This window comes from Nannobrachium achirus, assembly GCF_963921795.1.
Source record: "Nannobrachium achirus genome assembly, chromosome: 15".
Classification (NCBI taxonomy): Eukaryota; Metazoa; Chordata; class Actinopteri; order Myctophiformes; family Myctophidae; genus Nannobrachium; species Nannobrachium achirus.
The window spans coordinates 2,417,418-2,435,536 of record NC_137822.1 but is presented as its reverse complement, the minus strand read 5'-3'; the positions used below and the strand labels follow the sequence as shown (position 1 = coordinate 2,435,536).

Sequence of the window (18,119 nt, the reverse complement as noted above, 5' to 3'; positions counted from 1 at the left end):
GCTGTGCTGCTGAGCTGAGCTCATACATGCACTAACAGTGGGGCTTGTTTCTCTGTCTGTCAGTCAGTCTTTACTGACTGTGGGCCCCTTTTGGCTTTTATGATCCGATTAATTATCACAAACAATGCAACACTGTACTCTAGCATACAATAGGCTTATATTAGACTAGAGGTTCACATCTTCTGGCAAATGTACACACAGTGCTCTGTGATTAATGATTTTATAATACAACCTCTCTCTCTCTCTCTGTCTCTCGTACATGTGTTATTCTATACTCGATATTGGTCTTAATCAGACATATAAGTTTGTACTTAAAGATGTCTATCTGTGCGTGTCTTTCGTTCCCTCCCTCGCTCTATCGACGCTCTCTCTCCTGTCTGTCTCTCCCCACCCCCCCCCCCTCTCTCTCTCTCTCTCTCTCTCTCTCTCACACTCTCTCACTCTCTCTCTCTCTCGATTTTCAATTCAATTCAAAGGGCTTTATTGGCATGAGAAAACATGCGTTTACATTGCCAACGCAGAAGTGTGCACGATACGATAGAATACAATCAAAACAAAACATGTACAAGTGAAAGGAGTGAAACAGTTTTCATGTATCAAGGTTACATGCAGACAGTGCAGAGATATATACCGTCGTTGTCGGGTGAAAACCTTGTATGTCCAAAACCGTTTGTTTTGTATTTATCATTTTTTAAAATGATTTAAACTAGTGAAAACAGCCGATCTAAAGCACACAACGCCTCGCGGCGCGAGGCGTTGTGTGCTTGTAGATCGGCTGTTTTCACTACTTTTGTGAGATGGCCTTGTATGATGAAGCAGGGCTTTGCTTTGCGAAAAAAATTACACATGTGAAACTTGGAGATACGAGGTTTCTGCCCGACAGTGACGATACACAATGATTAGTATAGTCTTTAAGGTGGTTGTGTTCCACTTGACATCCTTCTCCTATCACAGCAGCTCACGAATCTTGCTGCTGTGTTTGCACATTGTTGTGCTTCACCCAGCACAGGGGTTGACCCTAAGGTCTCAGAGGCACTTACCCGTTGGGCAAGTACAGGTCATTTTCTAATTGCCCAAAGGTCATGGACATTTGCCTGAAAAGTCAATCGAAAGTCAATTAGAAAAGGATAAGTATAAAAAAATCTTCATAGGCCTACCTACATTTTTATCCAAATAAATTACCTACATAGCTATGCATGAATATGACTATAGGTTCACCTATTTTATATTTTTAAATGTAGCAACAGTAAAAACAGCACATTATAGGTTAACAGTGCTTTTATTTTACATTCCAGAGACCAGAAACCAGAGCGCTTTGGCCACGTTCAGGTGTTTAGACAGATATCTCGGACTGTGTTTATAGACGGTTGCGTCCCACTCTCAAATGAGCACTTGCCGGTTGGGCAACCTGAAAGCAAACTCCACCTGCCCCAAAGTTTTATTTATCATTGGTCATGTTTTCAAACTCTCCTTGCTCTCTCCCTCCCCTCACCCTCCCATCCAGACACTGAGGTGTGCGGCTTCGGCTGGCAGAAGTTCCAGTCTCACTGCTACAAGTACGTGGCCCACCACCGGACGTGGGACGCCGCCGAGAGGGAGTGCCGCCTGCACGGCGCCCATCTGGCCAGCATCCTGTCCCAGGAGGAGCAGCAGTTTGTCAACCGTGAGTTTAGTGTGTGTGACGTCGTTGGTGGCCGATGTCACCGGTCATGACGCTTTACTTTTGCTCAGAAGGTCTGAGAACCACTGATAAGTGAAGTGGTGAAAAGGGACGTGCAGAGAATGTTAGCGAGGCAGGGGCTGACATTTCTAAAAGGGCCTTTTGGTGGAAATATTAAAAATAGCAGACCTCCAAGCTCACAACGTGTCGCGCTGCGACGCGTTGTGAGCTTGGAGGTCAGCTATTTTCGGTGATTGATACCACTCTGAACTAAGCATAATCAAGTCAGTACTGGATATGTGGCCTAATGGCATGGGTTTCTACACAGAGAGGGCAGTTCTTTCAACATGAGATGCTGCGTTCAAGTTCAGGAGAGTTCGGACAAGGCAATTCTCTTGAACGCTGCCTTCAGGTATGGCATGGAAAGAGGGCATTAGCCTGTCTTTCACCGTAGTAAAAACTGCATTTATGGTCGGGAAAAGGGCACTTTTTACAGATGGATAAAAGGACAGGGGCTCAAGCCCCCTTTGATGTCTACATGTGTATGTGTGCCAGTGCCTGGTGGTAAACACGTTAGTTACGGTATCAGCACCTGCCATTATTTTTAGATGGGTGGGAACTGGGAAGAGACGTCTGGTAATCAGGAGGGTCACCGGTCCGACCCCTCGGCTCGCCCACCACGGTCCACGTGTCGACGTGTCCCCGAGCAAGGCACTTAACCCCTGACCTCGGATCCACCAGGCTGGCTTTCTGGGGGAGAGAGAGAGAGAGAGAGAGAGAGAGAGCGAGAGAGAGAGAGATGAGAGAGAGGAGAGAGAGAGAGAGAGAGAGAGAGAGAGAGAGAGAAGAGAGAGAGCGAGAGAGAGAGAGAGAGAGAGAGAGAGAGAGAGAGAGAGAGAGAGAGAGAGAGAGAGAGAGAGAGAGAGAGAGAGAGAGAGAGAGAGAGAGAGAGAGAGAGAGAGAGAGAGAGAGAGAGAGAGAGAGAGAGAGAGAGAGAGAGAGAGAGAGAGAGAGAGAGAGAGAGAGAGAGGGCCTGGAAAATCAAGTGAACAGCAGTCTGGCTAACCATCGTCAAATAAAAGGGAACACCCTCTCTGTTCCTTCAGTATTCGTTCCTTGAGTGGGTTCCAAATTTGTACAGTCTCAGAGTTATGGGGGTCCTTGAAATAAAATAAACTGTTTGAGAACCACTGTCCTACGCTAAATGCATCAGAGCCTTCATAGTATAATTGGTAACACCTGTGAAGGAAATAAGGAAGAGACCTTATTAAGCACTTTAACCCATTTAGGCATAGACTTATTGAATGCTTTAACCAGTGAAAAATATGCGGGTCCGTGGCCAAATAAATATCAGTTTGGGGGTCCTTCACATGAAAAGGTTTGAGAACCACTGACATAGTAGTCTCTCAAGAACAGACTAACTGAGCTCCAGTTAAGTGAAAAGGACCTTTTCTTTGACGATGGCTAGCCAGATTGCTGACATAGAAACGTAGGTTTTTCAAAAAACCTTAGAAGGATTCAAAAGACACTTAAATAATCGGGTCAGAGTCAGAGTCTGTCTTGAGAGATTAAGTGAACAGTGGATCTAGGATAGCTTGAGACCCAAACAAATTTGATGAAATTTGATGTCTCCCTGAGACCCAAACTAGTGAAAATAGACGTTCTACAAGTTTGTAGATCTGTTATTTACATTACTTCTTAGAAAAGAATGTAATGGAATTTCTTGACATGTAAATGTAAATTGTTTGTTTTATTTTATTTTTTGGAACTGTATTTGAAAATCTTTTATCTTATCTTCTCTCTCTTCTATCTCTCTCTCTCTCTCTCTCTCTCTCTCTCTCACACACACACACACACACACACACACACACACACACACACCCAGTCACACGCTCGCCTGCCCTCTCTGTCAACCTCATCTAATCGCTTTTTCACGATAGTGCCATTGAGCCTGGCATGCGTTCACTCCAAATGCAGTCGAACCTTTTCCCAGCGCTTGCTTGGCAGGTCGGTAAGAACACGAACAACGACGTCATGTTGGCGCGAAAACAAACCCAACGCGGCGCAGCGGCTCGCTGAAGTGAAAATGTTTGACTTCATTTGGTGGTCATGCTGCCAGCTTCAACTTTATGAGAGTTTCAGAGGAAAAGGTGTGGAGAGGCCTGAGCTCTCTCTCTATATACTTTGTCTCTTGACACATAGTGGAACTGAAAATGCTGAATTACTTTTGAAGGTTTTGCCTTCGCTCAAAATAGTGAAACCATTTAAAGTGCTTAATAGGGTCCAGGGACGTGCTGGCGATTGGGAAAAGCGGGACAACTCCCGAACTGCCGGTTCATTCCCGGCCGGCCCAGGCTGGCCATTAGTAAAAAAATTAAAATAAAATGTCGGCCTTCTTTCCATTTTGGGGGCTGGGCAGCCAACAAAGTAAATCATCACTGTCGGGCAGAAACCTTGTATAAGTAAGTAAAGCTTTGTAAGTAAAGCCCTGCTAGATCAGACAAGGCCGTCGCACAAAAGTAGTGAAAATAGCAGATCTACAAGCACACAACGCCTCGCGGTGTGCTTGTAGATCGGCTGTTTTCACTAGTTTAAATCATTTTTAAAATGATAAATACAAAACAAACGGTTTTGGACATACAAGGTTTCCACCCGACAACGACAAAATATAACTCATGTACAGTAATTGGCCCACTGGCTTGTCACTTGTCATGATCTGAAATGGCAAATCTTTGAGTAGCAGCAGCGCTATAGAGAGACATCTCTCTCTATAGTGCTGATCTCTCTTTTTCCAGGGCTGAATCAGGGGCCCAGCATGTCCCTGATGCGAACGTGTCCCTGATAGGGTCTCTTCCTTATTTTCTTCACAGGTGTTACCAATTATACTAATGAAGGCTCTGGTGCATTTAGCGTAACTCTGAGAGTGTACAAATTTGACCAAATGGGCCCGTGTACACTCTCAGAGTTACACGCCCGTAAGGGGCCATTTGGAACCCACTCAAGGAACGAATACTGAGGACCCGTGGACCCCAATTTGAGACCCACTGGTGCAGCAGAGTGTTTCCAGTGAGCCAACGTGCACAATATCAGCACCGTGACTCTGTTTTGACTAGAATGGAACAGAGCCTTAATTAGTATCATTGGCAGCACCTGTGAAGGAAGTAAGGACGAGGACAGATTTCTTTCCATTACGGCTATCATGGGTTGCATTTGTAGTCCTACACCGGCCATGTTGAGGACCAACACAGGTGTTCTGATTGGTGTAGAACATTAGTTCTATGCCAATCAGACACAATGTAACACCTGTGTTGGTCCTCAACATGGCCGTTTAGGACTACAAATGCAACCCATGAATTCACATACAGATTCATTTCATACAACATACTTTTCTCACACGATACTGTGTGTCTAAGATTGCTGTGCGTTGTATTTACAGGTCTGGGTCACGACTACCAGTGGATCGGTCTAAACGACAAGATGTTTGAGAGAGACTTCAGATGGACTGATGGCAAGGTTTTGGTGAGGCATTCTGTTAACCACTTGAACCACTCTTGTCCAGGGGTTCTCAAACCTTTCAGGTCTAGGAACCAAAAGAGAGATTAGACGTTTGCCTGGGACCCAAACTAGTGAAAATAGCAGCTCTACAAGCACACAACGTGTTGCTTTGCTCTGTGTACAACGCATCGCTTTGTGTCGAGTTGCGAGCTTGTAGATTGGCTATTTTTCACTACTTCTTAAATGTTATTATTATTATTTTTTTTATATGTATATATATTTATAGGAAAATAAAATTAGATTTTTTACTCTAGTCGCGAGTCTCGTGACCCATAAAATGTGGTCTGTGACCCACAAATGGGTCCTGAGTCCTGACCCACTGTTAGTGAAACATTGTGTCTATCTAGGTTCCCTTTGCCCCATGTTCCCTCAAAACTAACACTAACAGGAGCCCCGGGTGGCACAGCGGTGAAGTGCCTGCCCACCACCGTGGAGTTTGTGGGTTCGAATCCACAATGGTGCATATAGTTTTGTCTAGTGCGGGGTCTTCAACGTTTTAAGGCCAAGGACCCCTTAGTTGTTGCCTCGTTCCAGCCCAGAGACCCTCCCACTCTCAGAGTGGACTGCTTGAGCTGAGTCCTTATCAAAGATTCCATATAGTTTCATTGTTTGACAGCACAATTGTGTTTTCAGATATTTAACCACTTGAACCGTCAATACTTAATAAACTTGACCTTTCACTCTATACTTTGTCTGCTCTTTTTCCCCTCTACACCAAACCTCTTTGCCAAAATAGCAGATCTACAAGCTCACAACGCCTCGCGCTGCGAGGTGTTGTGAGCTTGTAGATCTTGGCTAAAGTTCTCAGAATATGGATGCTAGGGTTCAAGTGGTTAATATAAAAAAGGAGAGGAAAAAAAATTCTCGCAACGCGAGGCGTTGTGAGCATGTAGATCTGCTATTTTCACAATCCTGCCTCTAATATTTGACAATTTAGCCAATGTTTAATTTGTCATTTTAGAGGTATTATTTACTGTTGAGAGAGAAAACAATGTTGCACATCAAGTTAATCATCTGGGGACCCCCGAAAATAATTTGGTGACCCCCCCTGGGGGTCCCGACCCACAGGCTGAGAACCACTGGTCTAGTGTCTATAACCCTAACCCCAATCGTAAACCTAGGGCTGAGGGAAAATAGGTAAGACCCCCAATCGTAAACCTAGGGCTGAGGGAAAATAGGTAAGACCCTGACTTGGTAAACTGGACCACTTTTACACCAAATCAACCGTGTATTGTGTGAACAAGTGCATAATAGGTGATACATGTCGTCTGTGGTTTTGTGTCAAATATGTTTATAGCTACATTATAGAGCTAGCTCCTCTGTAGAGTTATAGGTGGCTCAATAGCACCCCTGTCTGGCTACTCTCATAAACTACATGCAATTACACTTGCAATTCACACTTGTAGATGTAAGCCATTTACCATTCGAGGTTGTGGGTTGTTGGCTGATTTACCACTGCCAAACAACCCTGAAACAGTGATAAATCAGCCAACAACCCACGACCTCGAATGGTAAATTGCTTTTCTACCACTTTTACCATATAAATAAAAGAAAACACAGTTGTAACTTGCAAGGATCTTTAGTTACAATCATTAATTGTTTCAGTGGGCGGGGTCCATGAGCCAACTCAAGGTTGTTGACTGATTTACCACTGTTTTAAGCCAATCAGAATCCACTATTTGAACATGTGACCACAAAAAGTGGTGGAACTGCAATCTTTTCTCTAAATGGCAACACCATGATGGAAATGTAGCTTTTTTTGCGTGTGTATTTATTTGTATTTCGTTTATTTCAGAGACATACTAAACTGTTTTATTTTAGAACTAAAGGTTTTGTGATGAATTGCTTCTCATGGCAGCAATACGACTACTGGAGGCCCAACCAGCCGGACAGCTTCTTCCAGTCAGGAGAGGACTGTGTGGTGATGATCTGGCATGAGGGAGGCCAGTGGAACGACGTGCCCTGCAACTACCATCTGACCTTCACCTGCAAGAAGGGCACCGGTACTGCACACACGCACGCACGCGCACGCACACACACACACACACACACACACACACACACACACACACACACACACACACACACACACACACACACAAGCATGCATTTCAATCATTTATGTCCACATAAGCGATAAAAGGACACCCATATTTTTTCGTCTAAAAATACCCAAAAAGCCCCCTTGAGGGCTTTTTGGGTATTTCAAGTTTTCAACGTCTTCTGCATATTATGACAGCTACCAATGACAGAAGAGATTGCACCGAATTGTGCAAGACGTTTAACTGTGTGTGTTGGGGAGGAATGGCATAACGACTTAAATTGGGGAGAAAAAGGGTAAAAATAAAAGTAAGAAACAACTTCTATCTAGACAGGACTTATAATACCTAAAAAAATGCAAGAAAAGAAAAGGACCATAAAAATAAAAAAAAATAGATGATCTATAGTTTGTAGATTGGCTATCACAATATTTATCTGTGGAACCGAGTCAAACAAAATGTAATGCCTCAACTCCTGCATTCAGACACAAGTGCTTGTCAGGGTGGGTGGGGGTCCCCAGTACAATGATTATTCTGGGGGGGTCACGTCCTAAAAGGTTGAGAACCATTCCCATTAAGTTAACCCATTAAGAAAAATACCATTATCAGTGGTGCTCAAAGTTTTTAATGTCAAGGACCCCTAGAATTCTATGTATTTGACCGCGGACCCCCATCTCAAAATATTTTGTTCCAGGGACCCCCCCAAGAAGCAAAGATTTGAGTTAAAAATGTTCGCTTTAAAAAAAAAAAAAATCTAAGATTTGCACACATTTTCAGTTTTCAGAAATAGCACATCTACAAGCTCATAGCGCGGCACCGTGCTATGAGCTTGTAGATCTGCTATTTTTGAATAGCCAAAGTATTAAAAAATAATGGTTAAAGTGGTTACGTGACACAGATGCGTTCCCGGTCTGGGATAATCTAACATGTTGTGTTTACTGTGTGTTCAGTGTCCTGCAGCCAGCCGCCCGTGGTGAAGGACGCCCGCGTGTTCGGCTCCATGAAGCCTCGCTACGAGATCAACGCTCTGGTGCGCTACCACTGCAAGCAGGGCTTCATCCAGAGGCACCCGCCCACCATCCGCTGCCGCGCCAACGGCCAGTGGGACACGCCCAAGGTCACCTGCATGAGCCGTGAGTACCACCGTCCAGTCAAGTAGTAGTCACCTAGTCTGGACGGGATGGATTTTCTTTATCGTTCTTTTGGCTGTTAAGTGCCTTTCAGATGGAAGGCGGTTGACTCGCCCTAGTAATTTGTTTCCAATGAGAGGCGGGCGATTATTTGGAATGCGCGGAGAAGATGAGGGGCGGACAGGCGAGTGGCCGCTAGGGTTGCCACCCGTTCCGTATAATACGGAATCGTTCCGTATTGGACAATTAAAAGATGCGTTCCGTATTGAACCAATACGGAACGCGGTTTGTTCCGTATTTAACCAAATGCCCCATAAAGGTCTGTCACACAAACCTCAACACAGCATTTAACAATAATGAATGAAATAAAACACAGGAAAAGACAGCAAAAGGACGGAGAGGCACGAAGGACCGCCTGTGAGCAGATGTGACGCGGCTCGCAGTCGCTGAGGCTGTGGTACGCTCTGCCTATAGTGGGGTTCCATGTACATGTAATTTTTGGTTTTCATTTTAAATTTGTGTTAAAGTTTATTTTTCACTTCCAATTTGTAGATTATGATCTATAGAACAATTTTGGTTCGAGTGTCAAGACAGTAGATTGTAGACAGTAGACACTTTATAAAATAGGCTATGCTCAGGTTTAGGCTAGTGAAGCCTATTCAGCCTAAAGTAAAAATGTTCAATGTTCATAAAATAGGCTATGCTCAGGTTTAGGCTAGTGAAGCCTATTCAGCCTAAAGTAAAAATGTTAAATGTTCATTGCTAATAAAGCACTTTAAACTAGGCTATGCTCAGGTTCAGGCTAGTGAAGCCTATTCAGCCTAAAGTAAAAAGTGTTTAATCTTCGTTGCTAATAAAGCACTTTAAACTTTAAGTAGGTCTATATGACTTAATGGTTTCTTGACTACCTTCTCTATTACTGACCACCAAGTGACCCAATACAAGAGCCAGGTTCAAATCATTCATACATTCATTGCTTTATTTCATACAAAATTAACGTATTAATATTTTAGAAACAATTGGCCACTTCAAACTGCAAAACAATATAGGTTATACCATGTTGTGTGTTATAGTTATAACTATTCTATGCATTTCATGGGTTTGGGACTGCATTTTTTCGCCGGCCGGCGGCTGTGCCACGTGCACGGAACGCACGCACCGCGTGCCCGGAAGAGGTGTTCCTTATTTCAATTTCTGAAAGGTGGCAACCCTAGTGGCCGCGGTCCCGTGCTCGTTCATGCTTAAATAAATAAAACATAGGCCTACATAAACCATACTTTTACTAGTAAGACATTTGAGTACTTTTTCCACCACTGACGGCAGTAGACCACTACTAGCAAGCAGCCACACAGACAAGACGAGACTCGGAAAAGGAGAAACACTGTTCTCCTCAGCCTCAATGCAAAGGGATGGTCCCTAGACTATGTTCTCTCTCTCTCTCTTTAAATTGGATAGAGTGAGCCTTCTTTTGATACACAGAGAGAGAGAGGAGTTCGCCAGCGAATGTTCGCAAAATTCGACACAATAGCTAATCAAAAACAGACACCTTTTCACTCTGTGGAAATTTGTGACCGTTGTAGAGGCTTGCATTGACTTTATGAGGTTTAAAAAAAAACTCTCTCTCTCTTTTCATGCGTGTTCTGCAGCCGCCACCTACCACAAGGCGTTCAGCCACAGGCACCACAACAACAACAGGAACCAGACCCACGAGCACCAGCACACGCCGCGCCTCTACGACCACAACGCGGTGCACACCAACCACCTGCAGAGCCACAAGAAGCAGCAGCACCTGGAGCAGAGGCGGCTGCTGCGCGAGAAGAGACAACAATCCAGGAGCCATTCACAACAACAGCACCAGGATCAGTTGAGACACTGAGATCTTTTTGTGTTGTTTTTTTTTATTTTATCAGGCCTAAAACAATTGAGCCAATATGTATTAAGTGACTGCAAAAGGGCTGGCAACTCGTTACGCAATAGTTATTATGGCCACTGTCGGACGGAAACCTTGTATGTCCATGTTTCAATTCCTTTTTTCTTTTCTTTTTTTTTGTAAATTAATTCCCTACTTCATCATACAAGAGTGGTCGCACAAAAGTAGTAAACATAGCAGCTCTACAACACTCGCAACGTGTCACGGTTTGACACATTCCGAGCTTTTAAAATGTTTAGCCAACTCCTAACCCAATAAAATACAAAATCTTTTGGACATACAAGATTTTCACCCGACAGCAAAGACAAAAAGGCAAAGGTACATGAATACTGACAAGAACAGGACACAAAGGGCTGTTTCACGAACAGTGTTGGGCATTAACTTATTATTATAATATAATATATGTAATATTATAGAGAACCGAACTGCCGCTCGAGGACGTTATTTCGTTTTCCATTGAAATTACCATAGGATCTCTCAATAGTAGCTGGGCATATAGACAGGTTTCTGGTCCACGTCACACTGATGGGTCGGTACCAAAATTAGCCAATAAATAAAAACCATGCAGCGCTCCCCAAAACAACAGGTTTGGGGATTGGTGGGAATTGATTACATGATACATTCAGCTGTGCATTTAGTCTAAATGTTTGTAAACAAGAAACCGGTCTATAAGAACGTAAGAAAATACTGTACATTTTCTCCAAACACATGCATTATCAAATATAACTCATTATCATAAACGACACAGAGTCACATACCTCTCAGAATCGTGGGGCTGATTATTTTTGGAACGTAGTTCATATATGACGCGATTTAAGATGACCCGATGCTATTTTCAATAGAGAAAATACTACCGTGACCCAGTGTTGATTTCGTCGAGCTATGACAAAAATGATGACTAAAAGACTAAAAGATGTCTAAATATATTGACACTTTCATCAACAAATAAAAACTAGACTAAAATGTTAGGCAGGGACTAGTGGAGAAGAAATCCAGTAGAAGTAAGAGACAAGTCCTTTTATGTTTGGTTGCGCTCCAGTATTGCCCTCCGATCTACAAGCTCACAACTTGTAGATCGGCTATTATCAGCATGCAAGTGTGAAATCACCATCAAGGCCCGCCAAAATACATCTTTTAGTCAACAAAATCAACTGTCGATTTAGTCGACTAAAATCGTATATTTAGTCAACTAAAACGAGATTTAAACTAAAACATTTCAGACGACTAAAATATGACTAAAGCGAAATAAATATTTGCTGTCAAAATCAACACTGGTGCAGTTACTAATCCAAGTAACTCTGTGTTACAGTCTTAATATAAGCAATTAGTTTTGATACCAAGTAATAAGTAATTCAAATTGTTTTCTGCGTTAAGAGTAGGCAACTCTACATGCATACATCATTTGAATGTTCATGAATTTAATATTTCTTTGGCTCGTTCTTTTGTACCTTGGTTTGATGTCTGTAAACTGATGAGGGGTCGCGCGGGTGTGTACCGTTGAAACAGCTCCCGTAAAAGTACTCTCAAAAACCCACTGGACGTTAGCATCAATGGAGTAACAAAACACTTCCATGTGATTTCCTCTGGATCTATTGCTCTGTAGCGACTGCGCTGCCTTGACGAACAAGAGCCTACTGAGACCATTTTCACATTAATTCTTGCATGAGGCTGCCCTCTACTGTTGGTAGAGCCACGGTACACCTCTTTAAGGAGAAAAATAAAAAATAATAATGAAACAAAAAATAATACATCTTTGTCTATAACATCGCAAAGGTAAGGTGCTTTTGCTGGCACAAAACCCAATAATAAATAACAACATCTGGCAGGGAAAAAGTTAACTTGCCCAACACTGTTCACAAAAGGTGAGAGTGAGTCAGCAAACTTCCATCAACATTCCGTCCCACTTAATTAAGTTGACGTTGCTTCTGTTCAGTTCCTCAGTGTTGTGCCATGATTCTGTTCAGTTCCTCAGTGTTGTGCCATGATTCTGTTCAGTTCCTCAGTGTTGTGCCATGATTCGCTGGCTAGTTTTCACACGGTAACACATGTTATACCGATGTTTCCTGTTGAGATTGGCACGAAATAAACAAAAATAAAACAATTCACAGGAGGCAAGCATTGATCACCCCATGATGTGCACTGCAATGTAGTTTCAAATGCACTACATTGCAGGTGCTTTTTGAGAGTGAAAAAATAAGAAGACCCGTGTGACATGTGTGATCTGGGTAGCTTGCCCCAGGAAATGTGCCAATCTCAACAGGAAACAAGAGTATATTGCATGTGAAATAGATCTCTCAAATCTGTGACGACCACAGTGCCCTAAACAAGTAAAGCCCTGTTTGTGTTTATACTTCTTCATACGATGGTGTCACGCAGCAAAAAATAGCCGATCCGCACGCTCGGCTATTTTGTTTGCTATTTTTGATAGTTAGCGGCAGGTGGTCAATGGTTTCAGTAAGTGGTTATCACTAACCATCAGGGGAAGGTCTTTGAAACTGTTCCACTGGTTGGTTATTTGTTCTAGTCTTCCACCTGATCATGAGACTTATATATCTGAATGCAGTATGTCCACCCTGCAGTGCCTTCTGTGAATTATATATATATATATATATTATTTAAATACAGATTCTTTATGTGACATACAGTAATCAGCCCTTTAATAACTGTTACGCCTTTTTCTTTTTGGAAATGTAGATTAAAAAGCTGCAATCTGTAAGATCATATTTGATCCCATGCGAGAGCCAACATTTTTACTTTTGAACTAAAATCCACAGAAATATAAATCCACCATGTCTGGTCCCGAAATGCAACCCGTAAGCTAATGCTATTGCCCGGAAGGGCGGATCTTCACTTGGTACAAATGTACGGGACCATCAATAAAAAATAAAAATAAAACGCAACTGGTTGGAATAACGTGTTCCTTCCACACGCTACGTCCAAACCAGGGAAATCTCCACTGTCAGGTGAAAAGTAGTACCTTGATTACAGACTTCTGCATTGCTGCAAGAGCAACAGAACTTTTCCCTGACGATGGCTAGCCAGATTGGGTGAAAAGAAGCAACTTGGACTCCTCATGCATAGAAGGAAGCATGAGGTCAGTCCGTTGTCTCCCCAGGCGCGGCAGAGGGAGAGCAGAGCCCAGGATTACATAGGCAATTGGCACTGGGTGAAGAACTGGGTTACAAAATTGTGGGATACAAAAAATGTAAAAAAAAAATGCATAACATAATAATTGGAAGAAGAAGCAGCTTTATACTAGCGACTGGAAGCATAAAGTATTTATGACAATGTTTACCATGGTAATTAAATCAAGCGTAACGTCCGGTCAAATCCCCTCTGTAATCAAAGGTGTGGTAATTCTCCTGCAGGGGGAGAAATAGCGACACCATTCTTGAGAATTGCAAGGCTGAAAAGCACTTCTTATTGGCTCCAAATTCAGCAGAGCTTCCTTTCTGCCTGGTATTAACGTACTCTACAATACAGACTGGTTAAAGGAGTAGTTCACCCCCAAAAAGATTTTTTTTCCTATTGATTAGCCATGCCATGGAGACTAGAGTTCAATAATATTTTTAGTTTTTTGTCGCATTCCTAAGACAAAAATGTGATAACAATAAATTTACCCCCATTCGTTCCGGATGGGGACCCGTTTCGAAACGGGTCCCCATCCGGAATCAATGGGGGTAAATTTACTCGAATCAAAATTTTGCCCTAGGAATGTGACAAAAAACCAAAAATATTATTGAACTCTACTCTCCATGGCATGACTAATCAATAGAGAAAAAGTCATTTTGGGGGTGAACTACTCCTTTAAAATAACATTTTATTTTATTATATTGTTGAGTAGAACAATAGCATGAATTAATCATTTCTAAATGATTGTCACATTATATTTCAATTAGCCCCGTTTATGCTGCTTTGGTTGTTTTCTCATTCCACCCCCCCCCCCCCCCCCCAAGTCAAAATAGAGAATTACTGTAAAGGGAGTTGGCTTGTTTTCTTCTTAATGAATTGTGGATTTTACTACCCAAACTTAGTGAAGGAACTCTGGATTGGCCTTTTGATGAATGTGTTGTGTATGTTGAACTTATATAGTGATACTATTAAACATAAAGTCTATGATTTATATTATATGAAGCCATACAAGTGTAACATATTGTATACAGTAGAACTATGAATGAACTGTGATATGGAATAAACTTTTTTCATTTTTTTTAATAACGCCTTCTTCATTTGTACAGATGTCATATTGTTATATCGTGCAGAGTAAGCGTGTTATAGCACACGCTGCACTGTGTCTATTGTCAGTCGCACATTGAATAACAAATCATTTGTTTTGCAATGTATATTCGTTTGCAATGTAACCCTGCATCTGTTGGTGCCCGTTGATATTGCCATGCCTCAAGCTGGCGTGGCGCGCGTGTTACAGTATAAATAGCAGATCTTCAAGCTCACAACGCGTATTAACATGACACGCTTTGAGCTTTTAGATCCTTCTTTTTCGGCGTGCCACAATGGTATGCTACGAAATATAAACGAAACATCAGAATCTCTCCACCTGCTTTTGAAGAGCCCACTCAGTAGCTATACCAGATTCATCCAAGCTACTTTTTACACATTGTCGAGGCTCGATTTTTCGGAGTTACACAGCTGAATTGGGAGTTTTGGATAAGATATTTTTATATGTGGTACACATTCTGTTTTGTACCTTTGATGACATTCTGTATAGATTCTCTTTTTATATACTCTGTATTTGTGATTTGAAAGACTACGCATATCTGTGTGTGATTCTACTCTACTGTATGTGGTTCAAAGGGACAAGATGGGAGCTTATTTATATGCATAATCATTGTTTAATTCTTTATTTATGTTTACTGTAGGTATACTGTTACTCGTTTTGAGCTCAATGTCTGTCTGTCTGTCTGTCTGTCTGTCTGTCTGTCTGTCTGTCTGTCTGTCTGTCTGTCTGTCTGTCTGTCTCTGTCTCTGTCTGTCTGTGCAATAAAAATACAACCACCATGATACGTCTCCTCTCATCTCTTTTCCCTGAGCCATTCTGCATAATAAAGAGAATGTTTTACTTTTGGTAATCTAAGTATTTTGTACTTAACAATTTGGAACTTTTACTTACAGTAAGTATTAAAGTAGATAAATACAAGACTTGTGTAACAGCATTTGTGTGATAGTGGTAGTGCTACTCTGACAAGGATTCAATTAGGCTATATTTGGGTATTATGTTTATTAAGTGCATGTTCTGTCTAAAGAGTTGAATTTGAGAGAATTGATGTAGCCCCTGTTACTGAAGAGGCACTCTATAGCATTGATCAGAATGTTACTTTAACACTTATTTCAACAAAGGAATATTTTGTTGATCACTTTGAGTTATGTTCAGCCATTCAGAGAGGGACTGTCCGGCTGATTAGGGCCAGGTATTTAGCTTTTCGGTTCAGTATTAGTTTCTAAACGGTAGCTGACAGAGTACAGCATCTTGCAAATGGGCCCAGTGACATTTACACACATTCTCCACTAGAGGGCGAAGGCCGTGCAGTGTGGCAGGAGGAGAGCTTTATCGCGCATGCGTTCAAGCCGTTGAGTTCAGATCAGAGCGCTCAATGAATGGGTGGCAGAGGAGATATCAAGTCTTTTCTCTTTTCTCTCTTCTTTTGTTGTGTGAAACTTAGTTGTTAGAGTTTGTGTTGGAGGAGCGCATGCAGACTGCACGAGTAACGTCTACCAGACAGGGATAGACAGACCCTATATGGGATAGACTAGAGGCAACAGAAAGAAACTCCTGGAGAAACAATAGAAACTGCTGGACATTGATCTACACTGCAGGTTTGTGAGCTTCACGTTTACTTCACGAAGTTCACGTTCCTTGTAGTTACTAGAGTGCGTGGATTAGCTAAAAGTGGCCATGCGAAACATGACGGTCGTATCAGTTATGTTTTAGGGCTACTATACCAGCTAGGTTACTAGGCTATGGCATTGGCTTAGGCTAGCTACTTTGCTTCTACCGAACAAGAAGTATCTCAGTGGGGTTACCGTTTACCGGGTAAACTGATTTTGACCCAGGGACCAGCATCCTGATCGAGTCCTGACTACGACCTCCGTGAAGTTGGCACCCCATATGTTGAAAACATATATAAAAATGGTGTCATTATTTAGTGCTGGATTTGTGCTGAATTGTGCCGTAAATTTTATAATTTGTGCTGCTATCATTATTGAGATATTGATATTCTAAAGTTATAGTTTTGCTGAGGCTTGCACCCCCAATTTTTTGGCAAGCCTCAACAAAACTATAACTTTAGAATATCAATATCTCAATAATGATAGCAGCACAAATTTAAATTTTACGGCACAATTCAGCACAAATCCAGCACTAAATAATGACACCATTTTTATATATGTTTTCAACATATGGGGTGCCAACTTCACGGAGGTCTGACTACGAGCAAACTGGGTGGGTAGGCCTAGTCTACTGTATTGTGTCGGTGGGTCCATCTCTCTCACCCTCCGCTAACAGCGGATTAGGCTACAATTAGCCGCAAATTGCAATAGGCCTACTAGATTATTTTTTTTTATCTGATGAAAACAGTAAAATAGGGTTGCTATACCTCCCATAAACGGGTTTTGCTATCTGATTGTATTAAACGACGTCAAACTCACTTATATTGCGGCTCTATGGAAAGCTTGAATAATGATCTTTCTATCTGCAAAGTGTTTGTTTCAGAAAAATCCACAATAGACATGTTATGAGTTACTTTCTGTCAAGAAATCCGAGCAGACATGTTTTTTTTTTAGTGATGAACATCGGAAGCGCTTATTGTCTTCTTTAACGCCATGTCCCGCTGCCTGCTGCATATGTGACATGTAGAACCAGTTACCAGCTGGTATAATAGACTACAGGAGTAGGACAGCTGAGTGATTTCACACAAGCGCTTCCAAACTCCAACACTTATCACCCGAACTGAATTTCTTGACAGAAAGTAGCTCATAACATGTCTATGGTTTTCTGAAACAAACGCTTTGCAGATAGGAAGAGTATAATTCAAGCTGCTTTCCATAGAGCCGCAATATTAGTGAGTTTGATGTTGTTTAATAGACTACAATAGGATAGCAAAAAAAAAAAAAAGAAGTTTTGATGCTTTGAATCCCTATTGGGAGGTATGGTATTGCAACCCTAGATTCATCAGATAAAAAAAAAAATCTAGTGTTGCAATTTGCGGCCTGGCAACAATGTTCTCATTTTTGTGGAGATCATTTGCTCAAAAGAACAGAGCTTGTAAGTTTTTTGGCAAAGACCTTTGGTATGTACAGTAGACAGAAAAAAGTGTGCCGTGTACAGAATCATCTCCCGTTTTAGTTTCCAAATAAGGGACAGATCGCACTTGAGCACAAGTGAGAAATTATAATCAAGCAACAATTTTGCGGACCCCCTGCAGTACCTCTGCGGACCCCTTGTTGAAGACCTCTGGCCTAAAGAACAATATGAAAATGTCAATGACAGTTGTTAGGGCATAAAAGTCAAATAATGATTTAAAATCAAGAATTGGATCATGGATTAGACAAATTGTGACACCCCTACTGAATGATAACTAAAAGTTCTTTCTACTGGTGATTTCCACAGACCACCACAAGAAGAGGTCTACTGTATCAAGAGAGAAGGCCTCCCAAAGATATTCAACATTGTCAGAGGAACAGTGGGAGATGGACGAGGGACACTTTGATGCAAGGATGCAACCTGTTGTAAAACTGAACCGGATAGGTACTTTTTCTTTTCTTCCTTTTTAATAATTGAAAAATGTACT

General features: G+C 41.9%; 1 protein-coding gene across 1 annotated transcript in view; it reads left to right on the top strand.

The window, feature by feature from the left end:
- vcanb (versican b) overlaps positions 1 to 10,260 on the top strand; it is a gene marked incomplete at both ends in the record, with an annotated part of 67,075 nt that extends 56,815 nt beyond the window's left edge. Inside the window, 5 exons of the mRNA XM_080742857.1 lie at positions 1,505 to 1,663; positions 5,097 to 5,179; positions 7,074 to 7,218; positions 8,205 to 8,387; positions 10,031 to 10,260. Of these exons, the coding sequence (XP_080598983.1) occupies positions 1,505 to 1,663; positions 5,097 to 5,179; positions 7,074 to 7,218; positions 8,205 to 8,387; positions 10,031 to 10,260 (800 nt within the window). The remainder of the gene's footprint in view (positions 1 to 1,504; positions 1,664 to 5,096; positions 5,180 to 7,073; positions 7,219 to 8,204; positions 8,388 to 10,030) is intronic.
- Between the last annotated feature and the right edge of the window lie 7,859 nt (positions 10,261 to 18,119).